At 42.5% G+C, this 19524-nt stretch overlaps 1 protein-coding gene across 2 annotated transcripts; it reads left to right on the forward strand.

Moving 5' to 3' along the window:
- The first annotated feature begins 1690 nt into the window (after positions 1 to 1690).
- On the forward strand, positions 1691 to 19426 carry MRPS21 (mitochondrial ribosomal protein S21). 2 transcript variants are annotated; one of them, XM_079919599.1, is made up of 3 exons: positions 1691 to 1767; positions 2201 to 2315; positions 14736 to 19426. In XM_079919599.1, exons 2-3 carry the CDS (start codon positions 2233 to 2235, stop codon positions 14914 to 14916), a joined length of 264 nt encoding a protein of 87 aa, XP_079775725.1. In that variant the 5' UTR covers positions 1691 to 1767; positions 2201 to 2232; the 3' UTR covers positions 14917 to 19426. The 2 variants fall into 2 exon arrangements, with proteins under 2 accessions (XP_079775725.1, XP_079775726.1); XM_079919600.1 differs by lacking the exon at positions 1691 to 1767 and adding an exon at positions 1774 to 1985.
- The last annotated feature ends 98 nt before the right edge of the window (positions 19427 to 19524 follow it).

The raw sequence follows: 19524 nt of genomic DNA on the forward strand, positions 1-19524 counted from the left end.
TGACACAAAGTAGGCATTCAATAAAAGTTTGTTGATAAGCATAATCATGTTCCAGTCTAGCTCTATTTTGGTACTTTGAACCTGGCTTACTCTAAAGCAGGCTTCAGGGTTTTTTTTATTTTTAGATTTTTTAAAAAAATAAATTTATTTATTTATTTTTATTTATTTATTGGGTCTTAGTTGCTGTGTGCAGGCTTTCTCTAGTTGCGGGGGCTACTCCTCCTTGCGGTGTGCAGGCTTCTCATTGTGGTGGCTTCTCTTGTTGCAGAGCTTGGGCCCTAGCCCCAGTGGTTGTGGCTCGCACGCTCTAGAGTGCAGGCTCAGTAGTGGTGCACAGGCTTAGTTGCTCCGCGGTGTGTGGGATCTTCCCAGATCAAGGCTCGAACCCGTGTCCCCTGCATTGGCAGGTGGATTCTCAACCACTGCACCACCAGGGAAGTCCAAGGCTTCAGTTTTTGTGTGAGGTCTATTAGCATAATTGATGACGATACATCTGTGTGTGTGTATGTGCCTCTGTGTTTTAGGGGAGGTAACCAAAGAACCTTATTACACAAGTACCTGGTTAGGACCTACTTTCTTCTGCGCCTTTCCCTACTGTATTCCAGTAGATCTGAACATATGTGAATAACCATAAAATGATATATATGTAGAAGTAACATACGAATAAAATAAAAGGAAAGCTGTTTCCACAATGAGGAAGAAATAAAAAAGGAGTTATTTATACTGTCACTAGGAGACAAATGAGATAGAAGCTGACATAAAAGAGTCTTTGATTCTAAATCCTGCAGGTGTTTCCCAATTCTTGTTTTTTTTTAATTTATATTTTTGTCTGCGTTGGATCTTCGCTGCTGCTCACAGGCTTTCGCTAGTTGAGGCGAGTGGGGACTACTCTTTGATGTGGTGCACGGGCTTCTCATAGTGGTGGCTTCTCTTGTTGCAGAGCACCGGCTCTAGGCGCGGGCTTCGTTGCTCCGCGGCATGTGGGATCTTCCCAGACTCGTTGCTCCGCGGCATGTGGGATCTTCCCAGACCAGGGCTCAAACCCGTGTACCCTGCATTAGCAGGCGGATTCTTAACCACTGCGCCACCAGGGAAGCCCTGTATTGATTCTTTCTTCAGTGATTTCACTGTATTTAGTGAAATGTCTGAGAAGGTGATGTTATAGGAATCTGATAGTATGTTCATTTCATTTTTTTTTTCCTTAGTTTTCAGGCAGATGAGGGGGTAAAACTCTTTTCCATCCGGAGAGCAGATCTCAAGGAATCTGTCCTTGGCGAAAACAGGAAGCATGCTCAGGAAGCTTCGCCTATTCTTATTTTCCTTCCAGAAAAAGAAATGGATTATCTATTTAAGGTTTAATAGGATTACAGCAGAGATTGGCACCACATTTTAAATCAACTATACTTCAATTTAAAAAAAAAGATTTAATAGGATTAAGGGGTACGGAATCGGGCTGACCTCTGATGCCGAAGGACGGCGACTCCACGAGAAAGCGAGGAATCCGTTTAGGGCAGAATTTAAGGCAACAAGTATTTTGCTTTGTCAGGTGTTGAGTCCAGGCCCGGGGGTTGGCGGTGGTGGGGGAGGATTAGAGAAACAGCCAACCCCGGCCAGAAGGACGGTTGCCATGGTTTCCACGTAGCTTCATTTCCCTTTCAGCCTCATTGTCTTCGCGCGGCGCTGGAGATCACGCAACTTCCGCTTCCGGTCGGGGCGGGCTTCCAGTCGGCTGGGCGCCGAGCGTTGAGGACCTTGTGCGGGGGAAGGGTAAAGTGAGGCGGGTGTGGCGGGAGGGCGGGGTTCTCGCGATTCCCCCCTTCCAGGCACGGAGAGACCCTGTTCCCGGCTCCCACCCCAAACCGTCCTGGGACGAGGAGCGGTAATTGGGAGGGAGAGGGGACGCCTGCGGCGCGTCCCGGTCTCCCATGACCGGCCAGATAAATCTACGTGGGGACGCCCTGCTACCGTCTGTCTTCTTCCCTATGGTAGGGTTTGTATTGGCAAAGAGATCGGGCGAATCTTGATAACAGTCGCGTATACTTTCTAGGATATGAGGACTTGCAGGTGCCCCAGTCGCGCATGTTCCAGAGCCCGTTGCATTTCCGGTTCCTGAATAAGCTACGTCGTTGTGTATTCTGTTGTGTTTCTCTTTATTAGCTGGTCTCTATACTTTACTACCCCTTTCTCCATCATACTTTAGGTCCTGCAGACTGAAGACTTAAATCCAAGGTCATGGCAAAACATCTGAAGTTCATTGCCAGAACTGTGATGGTACAGGAAGGGAATGTGGAAGGTGCATACAGGACCCTAAACAGGTAACTGGTTAGGGACCAGAATCATGCCTAGACCAACTCTTGAGAAGTGCGGTGGTTATTCTCTCACTTCCCCTGTTGTAGGTTGTCTCAAACCAGTGCCAGCCCAGGTGTTCACAGCCTTGAAACTTCTCAGACCCTCAGTTTACTATATTAAAAATGAAATTCTTTCCCAAACCTAACTGTGAGGCTTACTTATCAGCCGTCATTCCTTTGATAATGAACCTGAATTCTATCCAAGACTTTAAAAAGAGCCCAAAGGGAAAATCAAGTTATAAAATTGCTAGTAAGCGAAAACATAGTACATGATATATAGAAAGCTGAGTGAGGGATTGGTGTGGGACAAGGCTAATGGAAAAGATGAACTCAGATTTGGGATCTTAGAGAAGCAAGCAAGAGATAGAAAAGTGTTACAGGTTCAGAGAAAGGTTAACAACACAAGCAAAAACAAGATGGAAATGAACTGGCTGGAGTGGAGGAGCTGTATTGAAAGGTTTTGAATGCTAGGGTAAGAGATGTAGAATGACTCTAATAAAAAACGCCTCACAGTTGTGGTTTCTCAAGAAAATAGTTCCTTAAGCTTCCCTTATCACTAGTTGTAAGGATTTTGAGTTTCACTTATCATTTTTTCCCCAGTGAAGCAGAGTTTGGAGAAACAAATGCTTGTTGAGTTGAATTATCAAATAATTATATGAAAGAGATGTTAATATATGAGCTGGTCCTCTGCCTTAAGGCCACTAAGGTGGTAGCTTTATGTCAGAAGTAAGAGAAGCCTAGGGAGATTGAGTTATATTCCTTGGGTTACAATTGTTGAATGGTGGAAAGAAGCATAAATCACAATCTTCTAGTGCAATGTTCTTTGCTCTGTTACTACATTATTGACTAGTTTCTCTGGAAATGGAGAGACCTATGGCAGTCACTCTGCAGTTAAGAATCCTTATTTGATTGGGTTTAAATATAGGTGGGGTTCTTGGGGACTAAGAAGGTAAATGAAAGAGAACCAATTCTTATCCAAGCAAAGAGTTCTAGGTGTGGAGGGCTGGATGGCAGAGGACCATAGTAAATGAGGACAAAGGTGCTGTCAGAAGCTATGTAATTGAGAAGCAGTTGCAGGCTGAGGATGATTTGTATGTCTTTTAAAAGGATCTGGTCTTGGGTCAGCCTCTTCTTTCAGTGACTGTGCATGCCAGTCATATCCTTGGGCAGAAGCTGTTCCCTCTGCATTTTCACTTGCGTCTAAAGTAAAGATAATCAGTTAAGTACAGGGCAGTAAGATAATCCTATTTCATGTTTTTGTATTGCTGCTCATTCCCTACTCTCCTATTTTAGACCTTTAAGTGGCATGTCTGTGGGAGGGTTGAGATGTCTAATGATCTTTCTCTGCCCCTATACTGGAAGTACCAAGTGAATGTCTTTACAGATTCTGAAGTGAATTAGCTAGTGAGATGAAATGCTGAATTTGGGGAAAGGAAGTCTTGTAGATTACCTCACCCTTCTGACCTCTTCCTGTAAGTTTTTTGTTTGTTTGTTTTTTGGTTGTGCAGTGCAGCTTGCAGGATCTTAGTTCCCCACGAGGGATTGAACCTGGGGCCCCTGCAGTACAAGCGCAGAGTCCTAACCACTGGACCGCCAGGGAATCCCAAGTTTTTTTCTGTATGATTTATTTTGGTGGATTTAGATGGGTCTTCTAACTAGGGTGACTGTGATGTTTGTATTGTTAAGGGATGTCAAAGGGCAGCTGTTAACCTGATGGTAAAACAAATTGCCAGAGGCTCAGCTTTAGCTCCCCTCACCTCTTTTATTCTTAAAGAACAAATAACACAAAAGCAAGAATTTTGTTTTTAGGAAATTAACTACTCTGATGAAGAACCAAAAAATAATTTGTGCAGCATTATTTATTGAACTATTTCTTACAGTTGTATCAAGAAAGTAGCTACAGGGAATTCCCTGGCAGTCCAGTGGTTAGGACTCTGCCCTTCCACTGCATGGGGCACGATTGGGGGTGGGGAGGTGGGGGCGTGAACTAAGATCCCACATGCTGTGCAGCATGGCCACAAGGCCAAAAAAAGAAAGAAAGAAAGAAAGTAGCTGCAACTTTAATACTTTTTTTTTTTTTTTTTTTTTTTTTTGGCGATACGCAGGCCTCTCACGTTGCGGAGCACAGGCTCTGGACGCGCAAGCTCAGCGGCCATGGCTCACGGGCCCAGCCGCTCCGCAGCACGTGGGATCTTCCCGGACCGGGGCATGAACCCGTGTCCCCTGCATCAGCAGGCGGACTCTCAACCACTGCGCCACCAGGGAAGCCCCTTAATACTTTTGACCAAAGCCAGGCCTAAAAATAGTTTTCTCACATAAATGAGGCAGTGTAACTTAGTGGTTTAGAGCACAGAGCCAACTGACTGGTTCAGATCCCTGCTGTGCCATTTATTGGCCTCATAATCTGTGATTAGCTACTTAATATCTCTGCCTCAGTTTCTTCAGTAAAATGGAACTAATAATAGTGCCCACCTCATAGGGTTGATGTGAGGATTAAGTTAGTAATATAAATAAATTGCTTAGGACAGTGCTTGGCACATAGTAGGCATTATGTGTTAGCTATAATCATAATTTGGAAGTAACTGTAAGGGAGTTTTTACCCTTTTGGTTTTACTTCGTGGGTGATTTGTTTATTCATTTGTTTTGAGAGATTGACAGTTTGCTTTAACTGTTTTTTCTCTTATGCTCCCTGATTATCAAGTTATGCTCAAGGTGGCCTGGAGGTGAAAAAATGAGAAAATAATTTAGCTTTATTTTGTCCTGAGGCTCTAGTTGGCTGCTGGTATATTGGAATGACTTTTCCTATACATGCTGGTACTTTCCAACCAAGGCTTCTTCTCTATATGCTAATGCTAATCTCATTTTGAAATAACAGCATTTACTCCCTCTGTATGCACTGCTCCCTCATCCCCCATTTCCACTTACAAAAATTGAAAACCTGAAAAACAAAATGTTTCTAACTTCCTTCCTAAAGGAGTTGATCATCTCTCTATTGATGCCAAGTCTGCAGAAAGCATAAGGCCAATTCACCTTCTGAGAGAAGACTCTTCTTCTATTTTTTTGCCTGGGATTGTTCTAATTAACCTGGAAACAAATCTCTGTATCTCCGCCTCTTATGAAATCCTAATTTAGCAAATACCTTTGTATTTAAGCAACATGAGGGTTTTGCTTTTCCTGTTTTTTCTTTTCTTTTTTTTTTTTTTTTCATTTTGTCTGAAAATCTTTCCTGATCCCAGGTGTGGAGTGGGTGTAGGTGAGAAAAAAAGAAATAAATGACAGAAGGTGAGGTGTGTTTGGATACCTTCTGTCATCTGGCCTGACCTAATACTATCTTATACCTTCTTGTTCCTAAGAATCTGTTTTCAAATATCTCTAAATTGATTTCTTCCTTCTTTCCTTTTTTCTTCCCTCCTTCCTCCTTTTTGTTAAACAAGAGCCCCATACTTTTAAGATTCTCTTTTTATAGGTGAATTGCAGTTTATGCATACTTTTTTCCTGGGTAGAAATGCTCATTTTAGTCAGAAACAGCAGGAAACTGGTCAGTGTAACGCTATGTGGTTTTTGACCCTGCTGCCAATCACCTGGGGGAATCTTTATTTAAAACAAAAAACAAAAACCCTTGTGATGTCAGGGCCCAACCTGAGACTAAATCAATCTCTCGATGGTGGCGTCTGACCAGCAGCATTTTTTACAATGTCTCATGAGATTTTAATATTCAGCTAGGATTTTAATAGTCTTAAGGGTAGAGACCTATGCTTTTTCATTTGTATATTCCTTGCATTTACCAAAGTGTCAGGTGCATAGAAAGCTCTCAATAAATGTCTACTTAATGAATATAAATGTTCCTTTATCTTCTGTCACTCCCTAAGTTTAGTGTTTGTCAAACCTTTCCACTGAAGTATACTTAACAGGAGAGGAGAGTGAAGGAACTATAAGGGGTTCTTCCACCGCAAGCAAACATGGAATTTCTTTTTTTAATCTCTCTTTTTTAAATTAAAATTTTAGGTGATTTTTATTTGTTGTCTTTACATTTGTTTTAGGGCTAGCACCCCCACTTCCACTCTAGTTAAAGTTGGTCCTCCAGGCAGATGCATTGAATTTATCTAGAGATTTTTGTCTTTGGATAGTACCCTTGGCATTCTATCAAGTATCCTAGGTAAGAAATGTGGTATTACTTTTTCCTCACTCCAGGGAGGAACATAGGAATAGATCTGGGGGGGAAAAATAGATCTGAGGGGGGAAAACAATGTACATTGCTGAAAAAGAAAAGAATTTGATCAGAAAGGAGAGGCATGGTTAGGCAGAAAAAAAAAATGAAGAAATTCTGGTCCCAGATACTCAGGGCCTGAGGTGTGATAATCTCGTTTTAGGCTTCCTTATGAATTTGGAAAACTCGAACTTTGTGACTAAGGTTATCTAGGAAAACAGTGCAAGAAGTGCATGGTTGGAAGAAGCCAGCCTGGAGCAAGTATTATGGCAGTGATTTTTATAATCTTTGGGGAGGATATGTATTTTGTCAATGTAGATTTATTCTTTAGGAAGCTGCATTTATGTTCCTTTTTATCTTGGAGTGTTAGATACATATCCTTAAATTGTATTTTAGCCTCAGGAGAAAAAAGTGAACAAATACTTTGTTCTTAAAATAGGCAAGGACTTTTAAGCATCCAAATGTGAGCAGGTTGGTTCTGGAGTGTCCCAGCCTTCCTATCTGTCAGTCTGTCAAACACAGTAAACACAGTATTTTCTTTCTTTCCTTTTTTTTATAAATTTATTTATTTTATTTATTTTTGGCTGCATTGGGTCTTCGTTGCTGCGTGTGGGCTTTCTCTAGTTGCGGGGAGCGGGGGCTACTCTTCATTGTGGTGCACGGGCTTCTCATTGCGGTGGCTTCTCTTGTTGCGAAGCATGGGCTCTAGGCGCGCAGGCTTCAGTAGTTGTGGCTCACTGGCTCTAGAGCGCAGGCTCGGTAGTTGTGGCGCATGGGCTTAGTTGCTCCACGGCGTGTGGGATCTTCCCGGACTAGGGCTTGAACCCATGTCCCCTGCATTGGCAGGCGGATTCTTAACCACTGCACCACCAGGGAAGCCCAGTATTTTCTTTCTCTTTCTTTCTTTTTTTTTTTTAATTTATTTATTTAATTTATTTATTTTTTGGCTGCGTTGGGTCTCCGTTGCTGCGCGTGGGCTTTCCCTAATTGAAGTAAGCGGGGGCTACTCTTCGTTGTGGTGCACAGGCTTCTCATTGCGGTAGCTTCTCTTGTTGCGGAGCACAGGCTCTAGGCACACAGGCTTCAATAGTTGTGGCATGCAGGCTCAGTAGTTGTGGCTCATGGGCTCTAGAGCTCAGGCTCAGTAGTTGTGGCACATGGCTTAGTTGCTCTGCAGCATGTGGGATCTTCCTGGACCAGGGCTCGAACCCATGTGCCCTGCATTGGCAGGCAGATTCTTAACCACTGAGCCACCAGAGAAGCCCTTTTTTTTCTTGTATTGAAGTACAGTTACTGTATAATATTATATAAGTTACAGGTGTACAATATAGTGATTCACAATTTTTTAAAGGTTATACTCCATTTATATTATTGTAAAATATTGGCTATATTCCCCATGTTGTACAATATATTCTTGTAGCTTATTTATTTATTTATTTGGCTGCGCCATGCAGCTTTGGGGACCTTAGTTTCCTGACCAGGGATCAAACCCAGGCCCTGGCATTGAAAGTGGTGAGTCCTAACAACTGGACCGCCAGGGAATTCCTCTTGTAACTTATTTTATACCTAATAGTTTGTACTTCTTAATCCTCTACCCCTATATTGCCCCTCCCCTCCCCTCTCCCCACTGGTAACCACTAGTTTGTTCTCTATATCTGTGGGTCTGCTTCTTTTTGTTACTTTCACTAGTTTTTTGTATTTTTTAGATGCCGCATATAAGTGAGATTATACAGTATTTGTCTTTCTCTATATGACTTATTTCACTTAAGCATAATGCCTTCCAAGTCCATCCAAACACAGTATTTTCTGACACTTTACTTCTTTTCCTCTGGTTTTCCGTAATGTCCTCTGGCTGCCTTTGCTGTATATCTCTCTTAAATCCCGGGCTTCTCCTCGTTTCTCTCAGCTTTCTGATAGTTGGTAGTTTAAAAATAAGTTGCATGTTCTGTGGTCTAATTACAACAATAGGTATGAGAGCAAATGAGAGGAGAGGGAGGTGGTTAAAGCTTTAGCATGTTTGGAGCACAGATGTAGTCTTACATAGGAAATAGCCTATGTGTCTGCACAGTGAGACCACCACAAAATGCTTGTTATATAACCAAGGGCCCTCATTGGTGCCCTGGGATGAAGAGATGGAGAGTGGGGGGTCATTAGGAAGCCCTGCGTGATTGGCTGGTGCCCAAGTAAAGAAAGGCAAGCACACTGGAAGCATGCCCAGTTGAACCCTTTTATTCCTGGTAGGTGAGCTTCTGGGCCCATTGAGTCCTTCTGTGTACATGTTGATCCTGATGTAGGCTGGCTACACTGACATGTGAGTCTGCCACCCCCAAATTCCCCAGCCCAGACAGCTCAGCTCCTTTTACATAGTCTGTTGAACTGGCAGCTGAGTTCTCCTTAAATGTTAGGTTGCCAGGTGCCCAAACTCCAGGTTGATCTGTTTACTCTAAACCCCTTGGTTGACTAGTCCTTGAACTACCTGTGAAAGCAGAAGCATCATTAGTAACACCCTCTCTATTTACTTCATGAGTTCTACAAAACTCTTCCTACATCCTTTATTAGAAGTGAGTTGAGTAGATGCCTCTACTTTAGGGATTCTGGAACATTTGAAGATAATCTGTGCTTTTTCAGGATACCTAGAAAGTGCACGGTAAGGAAGGAAATCCTCACCTTGCACCTTGGAATTTATTTGGTTTGTGTTTTGGAACTAGAACCATCCAAGGAACACCATTTAGCAACCCCATCATTATGTTGGGGGCCACCGATCTTTTCACTTTTTTCACCTCCTCTAACATTCCTTTGGTACTTTTTTCTTGTCTGTCTTTTCTGCCTGACCACACAGGCATTTACTTGGTAAGATGATCACTTCTGTTTCAGAACCCTTTTGAAACTCCAGTAGGATACCTGAGTGTGTTTCTAAACTCCTCCTCCTTTTGCTGTTTTCTTTCATACTACTTTAAACTGTCTTTGTCATTCCAGTAGGCTCTTCTTCCTAGGTGAAGTCATATCTAGGGTCTCTGTTCTTTTCATAGTCTCTCCTCAAATCCAGTCTCCTTGCCCTTTTTATATTTCCAGTCTTTCCCTTTCAGGCACTTTTTTTGTTGTTGTTTTTTCTGTTTTTTCTCTAATATACTAGTCTCTAGTCCAAAAAGTGGCCTTCATTAAATAGCGGTAAACAGGGTCTAGACAGAAATAAATACTTAATTGTTTGGATCAATTCCTTTCCCTTTGTGTGCCATGTCTTCTTGGCTTGCATCTTTTTACTCTAATTAAGGAGCCTGGCCCAGCTCTTTCCTCCCTCATTTTTCGCTTTGCCCATGGGCACCGCAATAATTTGTCTTTCAAACCTCAGTGGTTTTTGTTTGAGAAGCAGAGTGCTATTACAGAGCACTGCACTAAAGACCTGAATTCTACTGCTAGCTCCATTTTGTGACCTTGGGCAGGTCAGCCTCTCTAAACTTCAGTTTTCTAATCTGTAAAGAGATGACGGGAACTCCCCTGGTGGTCCAGTGGTAAGATCCTGCATGCCGTGTGGTGCGGCCAAAAAAAAAAAAAGATGACATTACCTGCTTAATCAGTTTCATAGGATAATGATTAGGGTCATGGATATGAAAATGCTATCTAAAGTCTAATGTGCCATTTTAGTAAAGGTAATATTGAGGCCTTCTGAGCTAATATTCCCAAGAACTGTGTCTGTTAGAAAGTAACTTAATCCCTTGAGCTGTGGACATTTGTCAGTCACCAAGAGGATTCATTTTTGTCATACATTTACTGATATTTGCTCTTTTGCCAAGTACTATATTAAATGCAAAAATAAAAGACTTAATCTCTAACCTTAGAAAGCACACAACCCTGTAAGGGAGAATTTAAAAACTAAAAAACCAAACATGGCTAAATATAATACTGTCTGATCAGTGCTTTAAAAGTGTACTGTGGCATTGGTTCTCCCTGGACCATTAGCAGCAAAATCATTTGGGAACTTGTTAGAAATGCAGATTTGTGGGCCCCACCCTAGACCTGTGGAATCAGAAACAAGGTGGCACAGCAGTCAGTGTTTTAACAAGTTTTCCAGGTGACTGTTGCATGAGTCTCAAAGTTTGAGAACCACTGTGCGTTGGGAACAGAGAGAAGGAGTGATTAATTTCTCCTGGACCAGTTTACAAATATCATTACCCGTTGATCTGGGCCTTTGAAGAATAAATAGCCTTTCATAAAACAGAAAAAGAAAGGAATCATATTCTCAGAGAACATCATGAACAAATGTAAAAAATACATGTGTAGTGTGTTTGGAAAACACCTAGTTCAATATGACTAGACATAGGCTTTTTAGGACAAGTTATTAAAGATAAAGCTAGAGAGAGAGAGGGTGAAGCTCAATTGTTTAGGACTTTGAGCTTAGACTAGTGGTTCCCAAATTTATCTGCACATTGCAATTACTTAGGGAACTTAACAAACCCTGCCCGTGTCCCTCCCCTCTTGTGACTTAATTGGAATGTTTTAAAGATCCCCAAGTGATTCTAATGTGCAAACAAGTTTGGGAACCACTGGCTTAGACTATTTTGTTTATTGGGAAAGATTTTTTAACATCAGAGTACACAATCTGATTTATTTTTTATAAATTTATTTATTTATTTATTTTTGGCTGCATTGGGTCTTCGTTGCTGCGTGCAGGCTTTCTCTAGTTGGGGCGAGCGGGGGCTGCTCTTCGTTGCGGTGTGCAGGCTTCTTATTGTAGTGGCTTCTCTTGTTGCGGAGCACAGGCTCTAGGAGCACGGGCTTCAGTAATTGCAGCACGCGGGCTCAGTAGTTGTGGCTCATGGGCTCTAGAGCGCAGGCTCAGTAGTTGTGGCGCACAGGCTTAGTTGCTCCGTGGCATGTGGGATCTTCCCAGACCAGGGCTCGAACCTGTGTCCCCTGTATTGGCAGGCGGATTCGTAACCATTGCGCCACCAGGGAAGTCCCACAATCTGATTTATGTTTTAGGACAATAATTGGTGTAGGGAAGGAGAATGGAAATAGGGCAGCCTGTTTACCCTTCACAATTCAAATAAGGTATCCGTTAGAAAGCTTTCATAACCACCTTCTTATCAAATCCAGATTATATACCTCTCCTGTGTGCTTCCCTTATCTTTGCATCTATCACATTCTATTGTAATTCTTACATAATTGTCTTCTCTACTAGACTGCAAGGGTAGGGAACTATGCCTAAGTTTGTTTTATATCCTCAGCATTTAACACAGTGCCTGGTACAGAGTTGGGATTCCATAAATACTTATTGATTAAATGACCAGTTAGATGATTATTTCAGTATAGGTATAAGGACCATAATAAGAGCTGTAGCCATAGGGAAAGGAGAGAAGGAAAAGATCTAAGAACTATTTCAGGTTATAGAATGTATAGGATATTGTAAATGTGAGTGTAGGAAGTAAAGGAGAAGGCCTACTCCAGGAACATGGTGAGATTTTTAGCTTGACTAACTGGTGATGCCATTAGCAGAGAGAGTACAGAGGAGGAAGAATGAATTTTAGGAGGAGATAATAAAATTGGTTTTTGTGGGGTTTAAGGCAATTGGAAACATCAGTCTAGTTCTAAGATAAGATTGGGGCTAGAGATAATGATTTAAGAGTCAACCAGTGTCTGGGTCCGTTCTCAAGTGTGGCTCTACATTAGAATTACTGAGGGGTGTTTTAAAATATACCCAGTGTATAACCCCACTGGAGACCAATTAAATCAGAATCTCTGAGGAACGGGACCAAGGCATGAATACTTTTTAAAGGCTCTTCAGGAAATGATTGCATTGTGCACAGGGTTGAAGCCCGTGGTAAAGTTTAAGGGAATCATGTAGAACCAAAAAGGAGGTGGTTTACAGTCAGAATCTGGAGGGATACCAACAGTTAAGGGTAAATTAGGAAGAAAGCCAGCAATGGAGACCCTTTTGTGGGCCAAGATACTGAGTCTTTGGTGCCCTACTTTTTTTTGGCTGCGTTGGGTCTTCGTTGCTGCGCTCAGGCTTTCTCTAGTTGCGGCGAGTGGGGGCTACTCTTTACTGCAGTGTGTGGGCTTCTCATTGCGGTGGCTTCTCGTGGTGGTGGCTTCTCGTTGTGGAGCACGGGCTCTAGGCGCGTGGGTTTCAGTAGTTGCAGCATGTGGGCTCAGTAGTTGTGGCACGTGGGTCCTACAGAGCACAGGCTTCAGTAGTTGTGGCACACGGGGCTTAGTTGCTCTGTGGTATGTGGGATCTTCCTGGACCAAAGATTGAACCTGTGTCCCCTGCATTGGCAGATAGATTCTTAACCACTGTGCCACCAGGGAAGTCCCCTGGTGCTCTGCTTTTCTATTGTACAACTCTAGTGTTGGATCCACATGACTTCTGGGCATGACTGTGTTTTCAACAGAACCTGAATTATCTACTCCTCCCACTTCTGGGAGTTGGCAACAATTCCCTTGCCTCCCATCTCCCTGCCACTAAAACCTAGACAAACTGATCTTACAAATCAGCAGGAGCCTAGGAGAGGATCCCAAAGGATAGTGGTTCCCATGTCTATTCACATTTGTAATGTACCCAAAGCTCAAATCTTTTCAAGTACATGTTCAATCTATTATTGTTATCTTGGGCCTTTGGTATAACATACCAGCAATAAATAGGGTTTCCCACTGAGCGAAAGTAGCTGGTAGTTTCTTACTTTTATTTCCTTCTGCTGTCCCCCTTCCAGTTATAATAGCCATGTCTCAACTTCTCTACCTCCAATTGTGTTTTTGACTTACTTTTTACATGTAATGAAAGGAAAGAGTAGGCAGGAATGGGGTCGTGTAAGGTGCCTCCAGACCTCCTCAGGACCAACTGATGATGAGTTGAGAGGGAGAGACAAGTTTCAGATTGGAGCCAGAGCTCTCAGGAGCCCAGGGATAAGGTAGGTTATAGAATAAACCCCCGTGTCCTCTTGGCTCAGTGAGAACAAAGGGGCTGGTTTGAGTTAAGCATGTTATGAATCCAAGAGAAACTGTGTTGTAAGGAATTAGGTGGGCAGGAAAAAACAAATTGAACTAAATTAAGATTAATAAAATATGGTTTCTGTCTTCAGGGATTATTAGTCTAGTGAGGGAGACATTTGTATAAATAACTAACAGAATGGCAAAATGAAATAATCTCTAAATAGGTATACAACAAAATTATTTTCTCTAAGAAGATGAGAAAGCTTTTGTGGAGAGATGGCATCTGGATTTAGCATCAAAAAGATGTGGAAAATCTCAGAAGGTTGGCAGCTAGGGGTTGGGGATGGCATTCTAGGCTGAGGAAGCAGTGTGAGTAAAGACTTGGTATTAATGTGTGTTCAGAGAGTAGTCAGTAAAATAGTGTGGTTGGAGAATGTGGTACATGGAAAAATCATGGTTGAGGCTGTTATTTTTTTTTTTTTTTTTTGCGGTACGCGGGCCTCTCACTGTGGTGGCCTCTCCTGTTGTGGAGCACAGGCTCCGGACGCGCAGGCTCAGCGGCCATGGCTCACGGGCCCAGCCGCTCCGCGGCATGTGGGATCTTCCCGGACCGGGGCACGAACCCATGTCCCCTGCATCGGCAGGCAGACTCTCAACCACTGCGCCACCAGGGAAGCCTGAGGCTGTTATTTTAATGCTCCCATTTGTATCACTGTTGTGATAAGGGCCTCTTCTTTCCCTGTATTAAATGGGCCCAGATATTTCTCAGACTTACAGACTTCAGCTGCATCAGCTCTTAAACACAGTAGGGGTGGAACTACATTCTCCACTAAGGACCACATAGGAATCACCCCTAGTTATTTTTTCCCATTGCAAATGACTTACCCATTTGAAAATTCTGAAATGGCCCCTTGGTTGAGACTCACTGCCATAGGGAGCCACTGTTCTTTTGGGTCTGTGCCATATCCCTCAGGTGTGTTGTGGTAGGAAAAAAAAAAAGGTTGAGAACATGACCATGACTATAAACTCCCCAAGAACAAGGACTATATAATTAATTGCCTTTTTATTTCCCCACATATTACTGTTTGGTGCCTGGCCTCTATATGTTGGCAGTTAATGCTGTATTGTCACTATTTCACACCATTTTTACAGACACCAGTTATTTGGTCAATTGACTTCTGATCATTGTGAAACTGGAAAAGAACAATAAGGAGCCTAAGCCTCTAACTTCATTGCCTGTCTTTATACAGAATCCTTACCATGGATGGGCTCATTGAGGACATAAAGCGACGGCGATACTACGAGAAGCCTTGCCGCCGGCGACAGAGGGAAAGCTATGAAACCTGCCGGCGAATCTACAACATGGAAATGGCTCGCAAGATCAACTTCTTGATGCGAAAGAATCGGGCGGATCCGTGGCAGGGCTGCTGAGGCCTGTGGATAGGAGGCCCCATGTGAAAATCCTTATCCAGCTGTCTCCACCTCTTTTCTTTCTCCCACCCCATTTTCTCTTACCTTTCTTACAATAAACTCACATATATGCAAGAAGGCCTGCATATATAGAAGCAATCCCACTAGTCAGCAATAGACACTTTCTTGTATTAAGTCAAAGAGAAACCGAGTCCAAAAGTAGTCTGGGAGTAGAATGGTGGTTGCCAAGGGCTGGTGTTGGGAGGAGGGGAATGGGAAATTATTGTCTAATGAGAGCAGAGTTTCAGTTTGGGAAGATGAAAAAGTTCTGGAAGTGGATAGTGGTGATACTTGCACAACAACGTGAATGTACTTAATGCCACTGAACTGTACACTTAAATGATTAAAATGTTAAATTTTATGTTTTGTATATTTTACTGTAATTTTTAAAAATTATTTATTTATTTATTTGGCTGCGCCAGGTCTTAGCTGCAGGACACAGGATCTTCGCTGCCGCCTGCGTGATCTTTAATTGTGGCATGAGGGATCTAGTTCCCTGACCAGGGATCGAATCTGGGCCCCCTACATTGGGAGCATGGAGCCTTAGCTGCTGGACCACCAGGGAAGTCCCTATATTTTACTGTAATTTTTTAAAATGTAGTCTGAAGTGGGAAATTTTTTAAAATGTAGTGGAGTATATCTACCATGTCTAATTTTTATGAAACCCAAAGCAAGATCTTATTATTGGAAAACGATCTATTCCTCTTTACTGAACTGCCTTCCAACTATTAGGTAAAAGGAAGAGGAAACATGTATATATTTGGAATAAATTCTACTTCTGAAACACCCATCAACCGGGGTAGAGAGCTGGACCCTTCCCCAAAGGAATCCTTAAGACAGTCTAACATTCACCCCTGTTTTGTCTTTCCTGTGGTTTTCCTAAAGGAGGCTAGTGGAGGGTTGGTGGAAAAGAAAGCAGTAGATGGATGGTAGGAAAGAGAGAATGGGGGAGTGTTAAGAGAAAGAAGGGCACAAATCCAGAAATACCTACAGCAGTGGTTCTCAAAGTGTGATCTTCGGATCAGTAGCATCACCTGAGAAATTGCTAGAAATGGAAAATTTGGGACCTACTTTAGACCTTCTGAATTGGAAATTGAGGTTGAAGCCCGGCAATCTATTTTAACAAGCCCTGCAGGTGATTCTGATGCAGGCTAAAATTGGAGAACCATTGCCCTATAGTACTCAAAAGAGATTCCAGGTGGAGGTCCCAACTACCACCCCTGCCCTCCTCAACAGGCACTCCTGGGCATGGGACTCTTGACAGCTGGGGCATCTGACCACTGTGGGAAGACCAGCTGCTCTGCTTCCTCTCCTGCTGTGTTTCCTCTGATCTTGGTCCCCTAACAGCCATGCCTGCTAGTATAAGGAGAGTTGGTGCCAACCCCTGTAGGAGAATGCAGAGGGTAGGTGGAAGTGGCTAGCCCATCTCTCCTCACCCTGAGTGGAGCCCACTCAGCATAGTGTTAAAAAAGGAAGTAAACAATGTATAACTGATTCACTTTGTTATAAAGCAGAAACTAACATACCATTGTAAAGCAATTATAGTCCAATAAAGATGTTAAAAAAAGGTAAACAGAGCCAACTGCCAAGCCTCCTATCTCTCCAGATTACTAGTGTTCAAATATTGCCCCCTTGTGGTACAGTAGCGCGGCTTCAGATTTCTGGTCTTAATTCTGTCTTCAGTGTCTTTTTCTCTCTTTCACAATAACCATACTTACTGATTAAACAGCAGATATCATGGAACCAGTGTTCCTTGTGTCTCAGGGCTTCATTGTCTTTCTTCCACTCATCAGGAATAAGGCCCATGGTGAATAAAGCATATTATTGGGCACTACATAGAAACAGCTTATAAATAGAAGATCTGGTCCTTGCCGTCTAGAGACTTACATTGCGGTTTGAGAAATTCTATATACAGACTGTCTTCAACTCTGTTACTTTTGTACAACCTCATTTTAATAAGTTAACAAATTAGACACTGATACTTCTGAATCACCTTTCAATCTCTGAATTTGGTCTTCAGTACATTACTTCTGAATGATTTTGAGCCACAGCATGTTATCACCTGTTGCCGATTGCTGTTGCTAAAGAATAAAGACCTGGCTTCTGCCAAGATGGCAGGGTATGTTTGTGATAGCAGTACTAGGTCTGTTACTTGGCAGCACTTCTCCCTGTTAAGTGGCAGCTTTTCTCTGAGGCTAAAGTTGCTTCTGTCGTCTCTCCAAAATACTAAGGGGTGGCTAAGCTCTGGAATTCGTCTCTGAAATTATCCCCTGCTTGTCCTAATCTCCAGTCCTGACCACTGTCCATGTACCCTGGAGCAGTGAACAATGATGGGTTGTAGCAGGTGGCCAGTAGAAAAGGCCTCGTGTGTGAGAAGCGGGTAGCTGACTTGGTGAGGTCCCAATCAGCTTGTGCTGTCATGGAAGAAAGACCTTCCACTCCCTGCTCTGGGAAGCTAGAGGATACCTCATGGTCATTTAATGAGTGGGGATTGCCCTAATCTTTTTATTCCTGCATCACCTTCGGGAGAGGGGTGCTTTAGTATTTACACAGTTACAGGGCGATAGATACAATACCTCCTACCTTGATCTTTGGCACCTATGACATCTCTTAGATGTCCACTGGATTACCTCTGTCAGGCATGTTTAGTACTCTGGAAACAGGTACCCCTTTAAAATTGGACTCTGTTGAGTAACTTTGACATTGTACTTTTTAAAGTTTTCAGAAGTGCACTAAGTACAAAATAAGTTTGCCTATATGTTAACTGAAAATACTAAGGAATAACTACTCACTGTATACAGTAAGTCCTCTACATACAAACCTTCAAGTTGCGAACTTTCAAAGATGTGAATGTGCGTGCCAGCCCCTGCATGCCAGCTGTTGTACTGTACTACTGTACTTTTCAAGGTACTATACTGTAAGATTAAAAATGTTTTATTTTTTGTGTTTATGTACATATTATTTGTGTGAAGAGTATTATAAACCTATCACAGCACAGTACTATATAGCTGATTGTGTTAGTTGGGTACCTAGGCTAACTTTGTTGGACTTACAAACAAATTGGACTTACGAACATGCTCTTGGAACAGAACTCGTTCATACGTAGGCGACTATTCAGACTGTATTAAGTGTAGGTAGTTGAAGGAAAAGGAAAAGATTGGAGCTTCTAGTATGTGCCAGCTACCTTATATGCATAGTTTTTTACATAGTCAAAAAGATCTAGATTCAGGGGCTTCCCTGGTGGTCCAATCGTTAAGACTCCTCACTCGGGCTTCCCTGGTGGCACAGTGGTTAAGAATCTGCCTGCCAATGCAGGGGACATGGGGTCGAGCCCTTGTCTGGGAAGATCCCACATGCCGCGGAGCAACTAAGCCCGTGTGCCACAACTACTGAGCCTGCGCTCTAGAGCCCACGAGCCACAGCTACTGAGCCTGCGTGCCACAACTACTGAAGCCCGAGCTCTGCAACGAGAGGCCACGCAATGAGAAGCATGCGCACCGCAACGAAACAGTAGCCCCTATTTGCCACAAATGGAGAAGGCCCTCGACAGCAACGAAGATCCAACGCAGCCAAAAATAAAAATAAATAAATTTATTAAAACAAACAAAAACTCCTCACTCCCAGTGCAGGGGGCCCGGGTTCGCTCCCTGGTCAGGGAACTTGATCCTGCCTGCCGCAAGTAAAGATCCTGCATGCTTCAGCTAAGATCCCACATGCCACAACGAAGATCCTGCACACGGCAATGAAGATCCCATGTGCCGCAACTAAGACCCAGCGCATATATATATATATATATATAACATGAAGTTTACCATTTTAACCATTTTTAAATGTACAATTGAGTGTTATGTAACTATTACCACTATCTATTTCCAAAACATTTTCATCACCTGAAATAAACTAATCATTAAACAATAATTTCCCACCCTCCACCCCCTGCCTCCCCATAGCGCCTGGTATTTGTCTATTCTATTTGTCTATTCTAGGTACTTCATATAAATGGAATCATACAATATTTTCCCTTCTGTGTCTGGCTTATTTCACTTAGCATATTTTCAAGGTTTATCTATGTTGTACTATGCATCCGAAATTCATTCCTTTTTATGGAGGAAAAATATTCCATTGTGTTTATATATATGTATACATGTGTGTGTATATATATATGTGTATATATATATGCCACATTTTGTTTATTCATTCATCTGTCATTAAACACTTGGGTTGCTTCCACCTTTTCACTAATGTGAATAATGCTGCTATGAACGTGGATGTACAAGTATCTCTTTGAGACCCTACTTTTAGTTCTTAGGGTATATACGCAGAAGGAGAATTGCTGGATTATAGAGTAATCCTGTTTTTTGAGAAACCACCATGCATTTTTCCATAGTGGTTGCACCATCTTACATTCCCACTAACAGTGTGCAGGGTTCCGATTTCTCCATATCCTTGTCAACCCTTGTTATTTTCTGGGTTTTTTGATAGTAACCAACCTAATGGATGTGAGGTGGTATCTCCTTGTGGTTTAGATTTTTATTTCCCTAATGACTAATGATGTTGAGCATCTTTTCA

Source organism: Stenella coeruleoalba (assembly GCF_951394435.1).
Source record: "Stenella coeruleoalba genome assembly, chromosome: 1".
In the NCBI taxonomy this organism is placed as follows: Eukaryota; Metazoa; Chordata; class Mammalia; order Artiodactyla; family Delphinidae; genus Stenella; species Stenella coeruleoalba.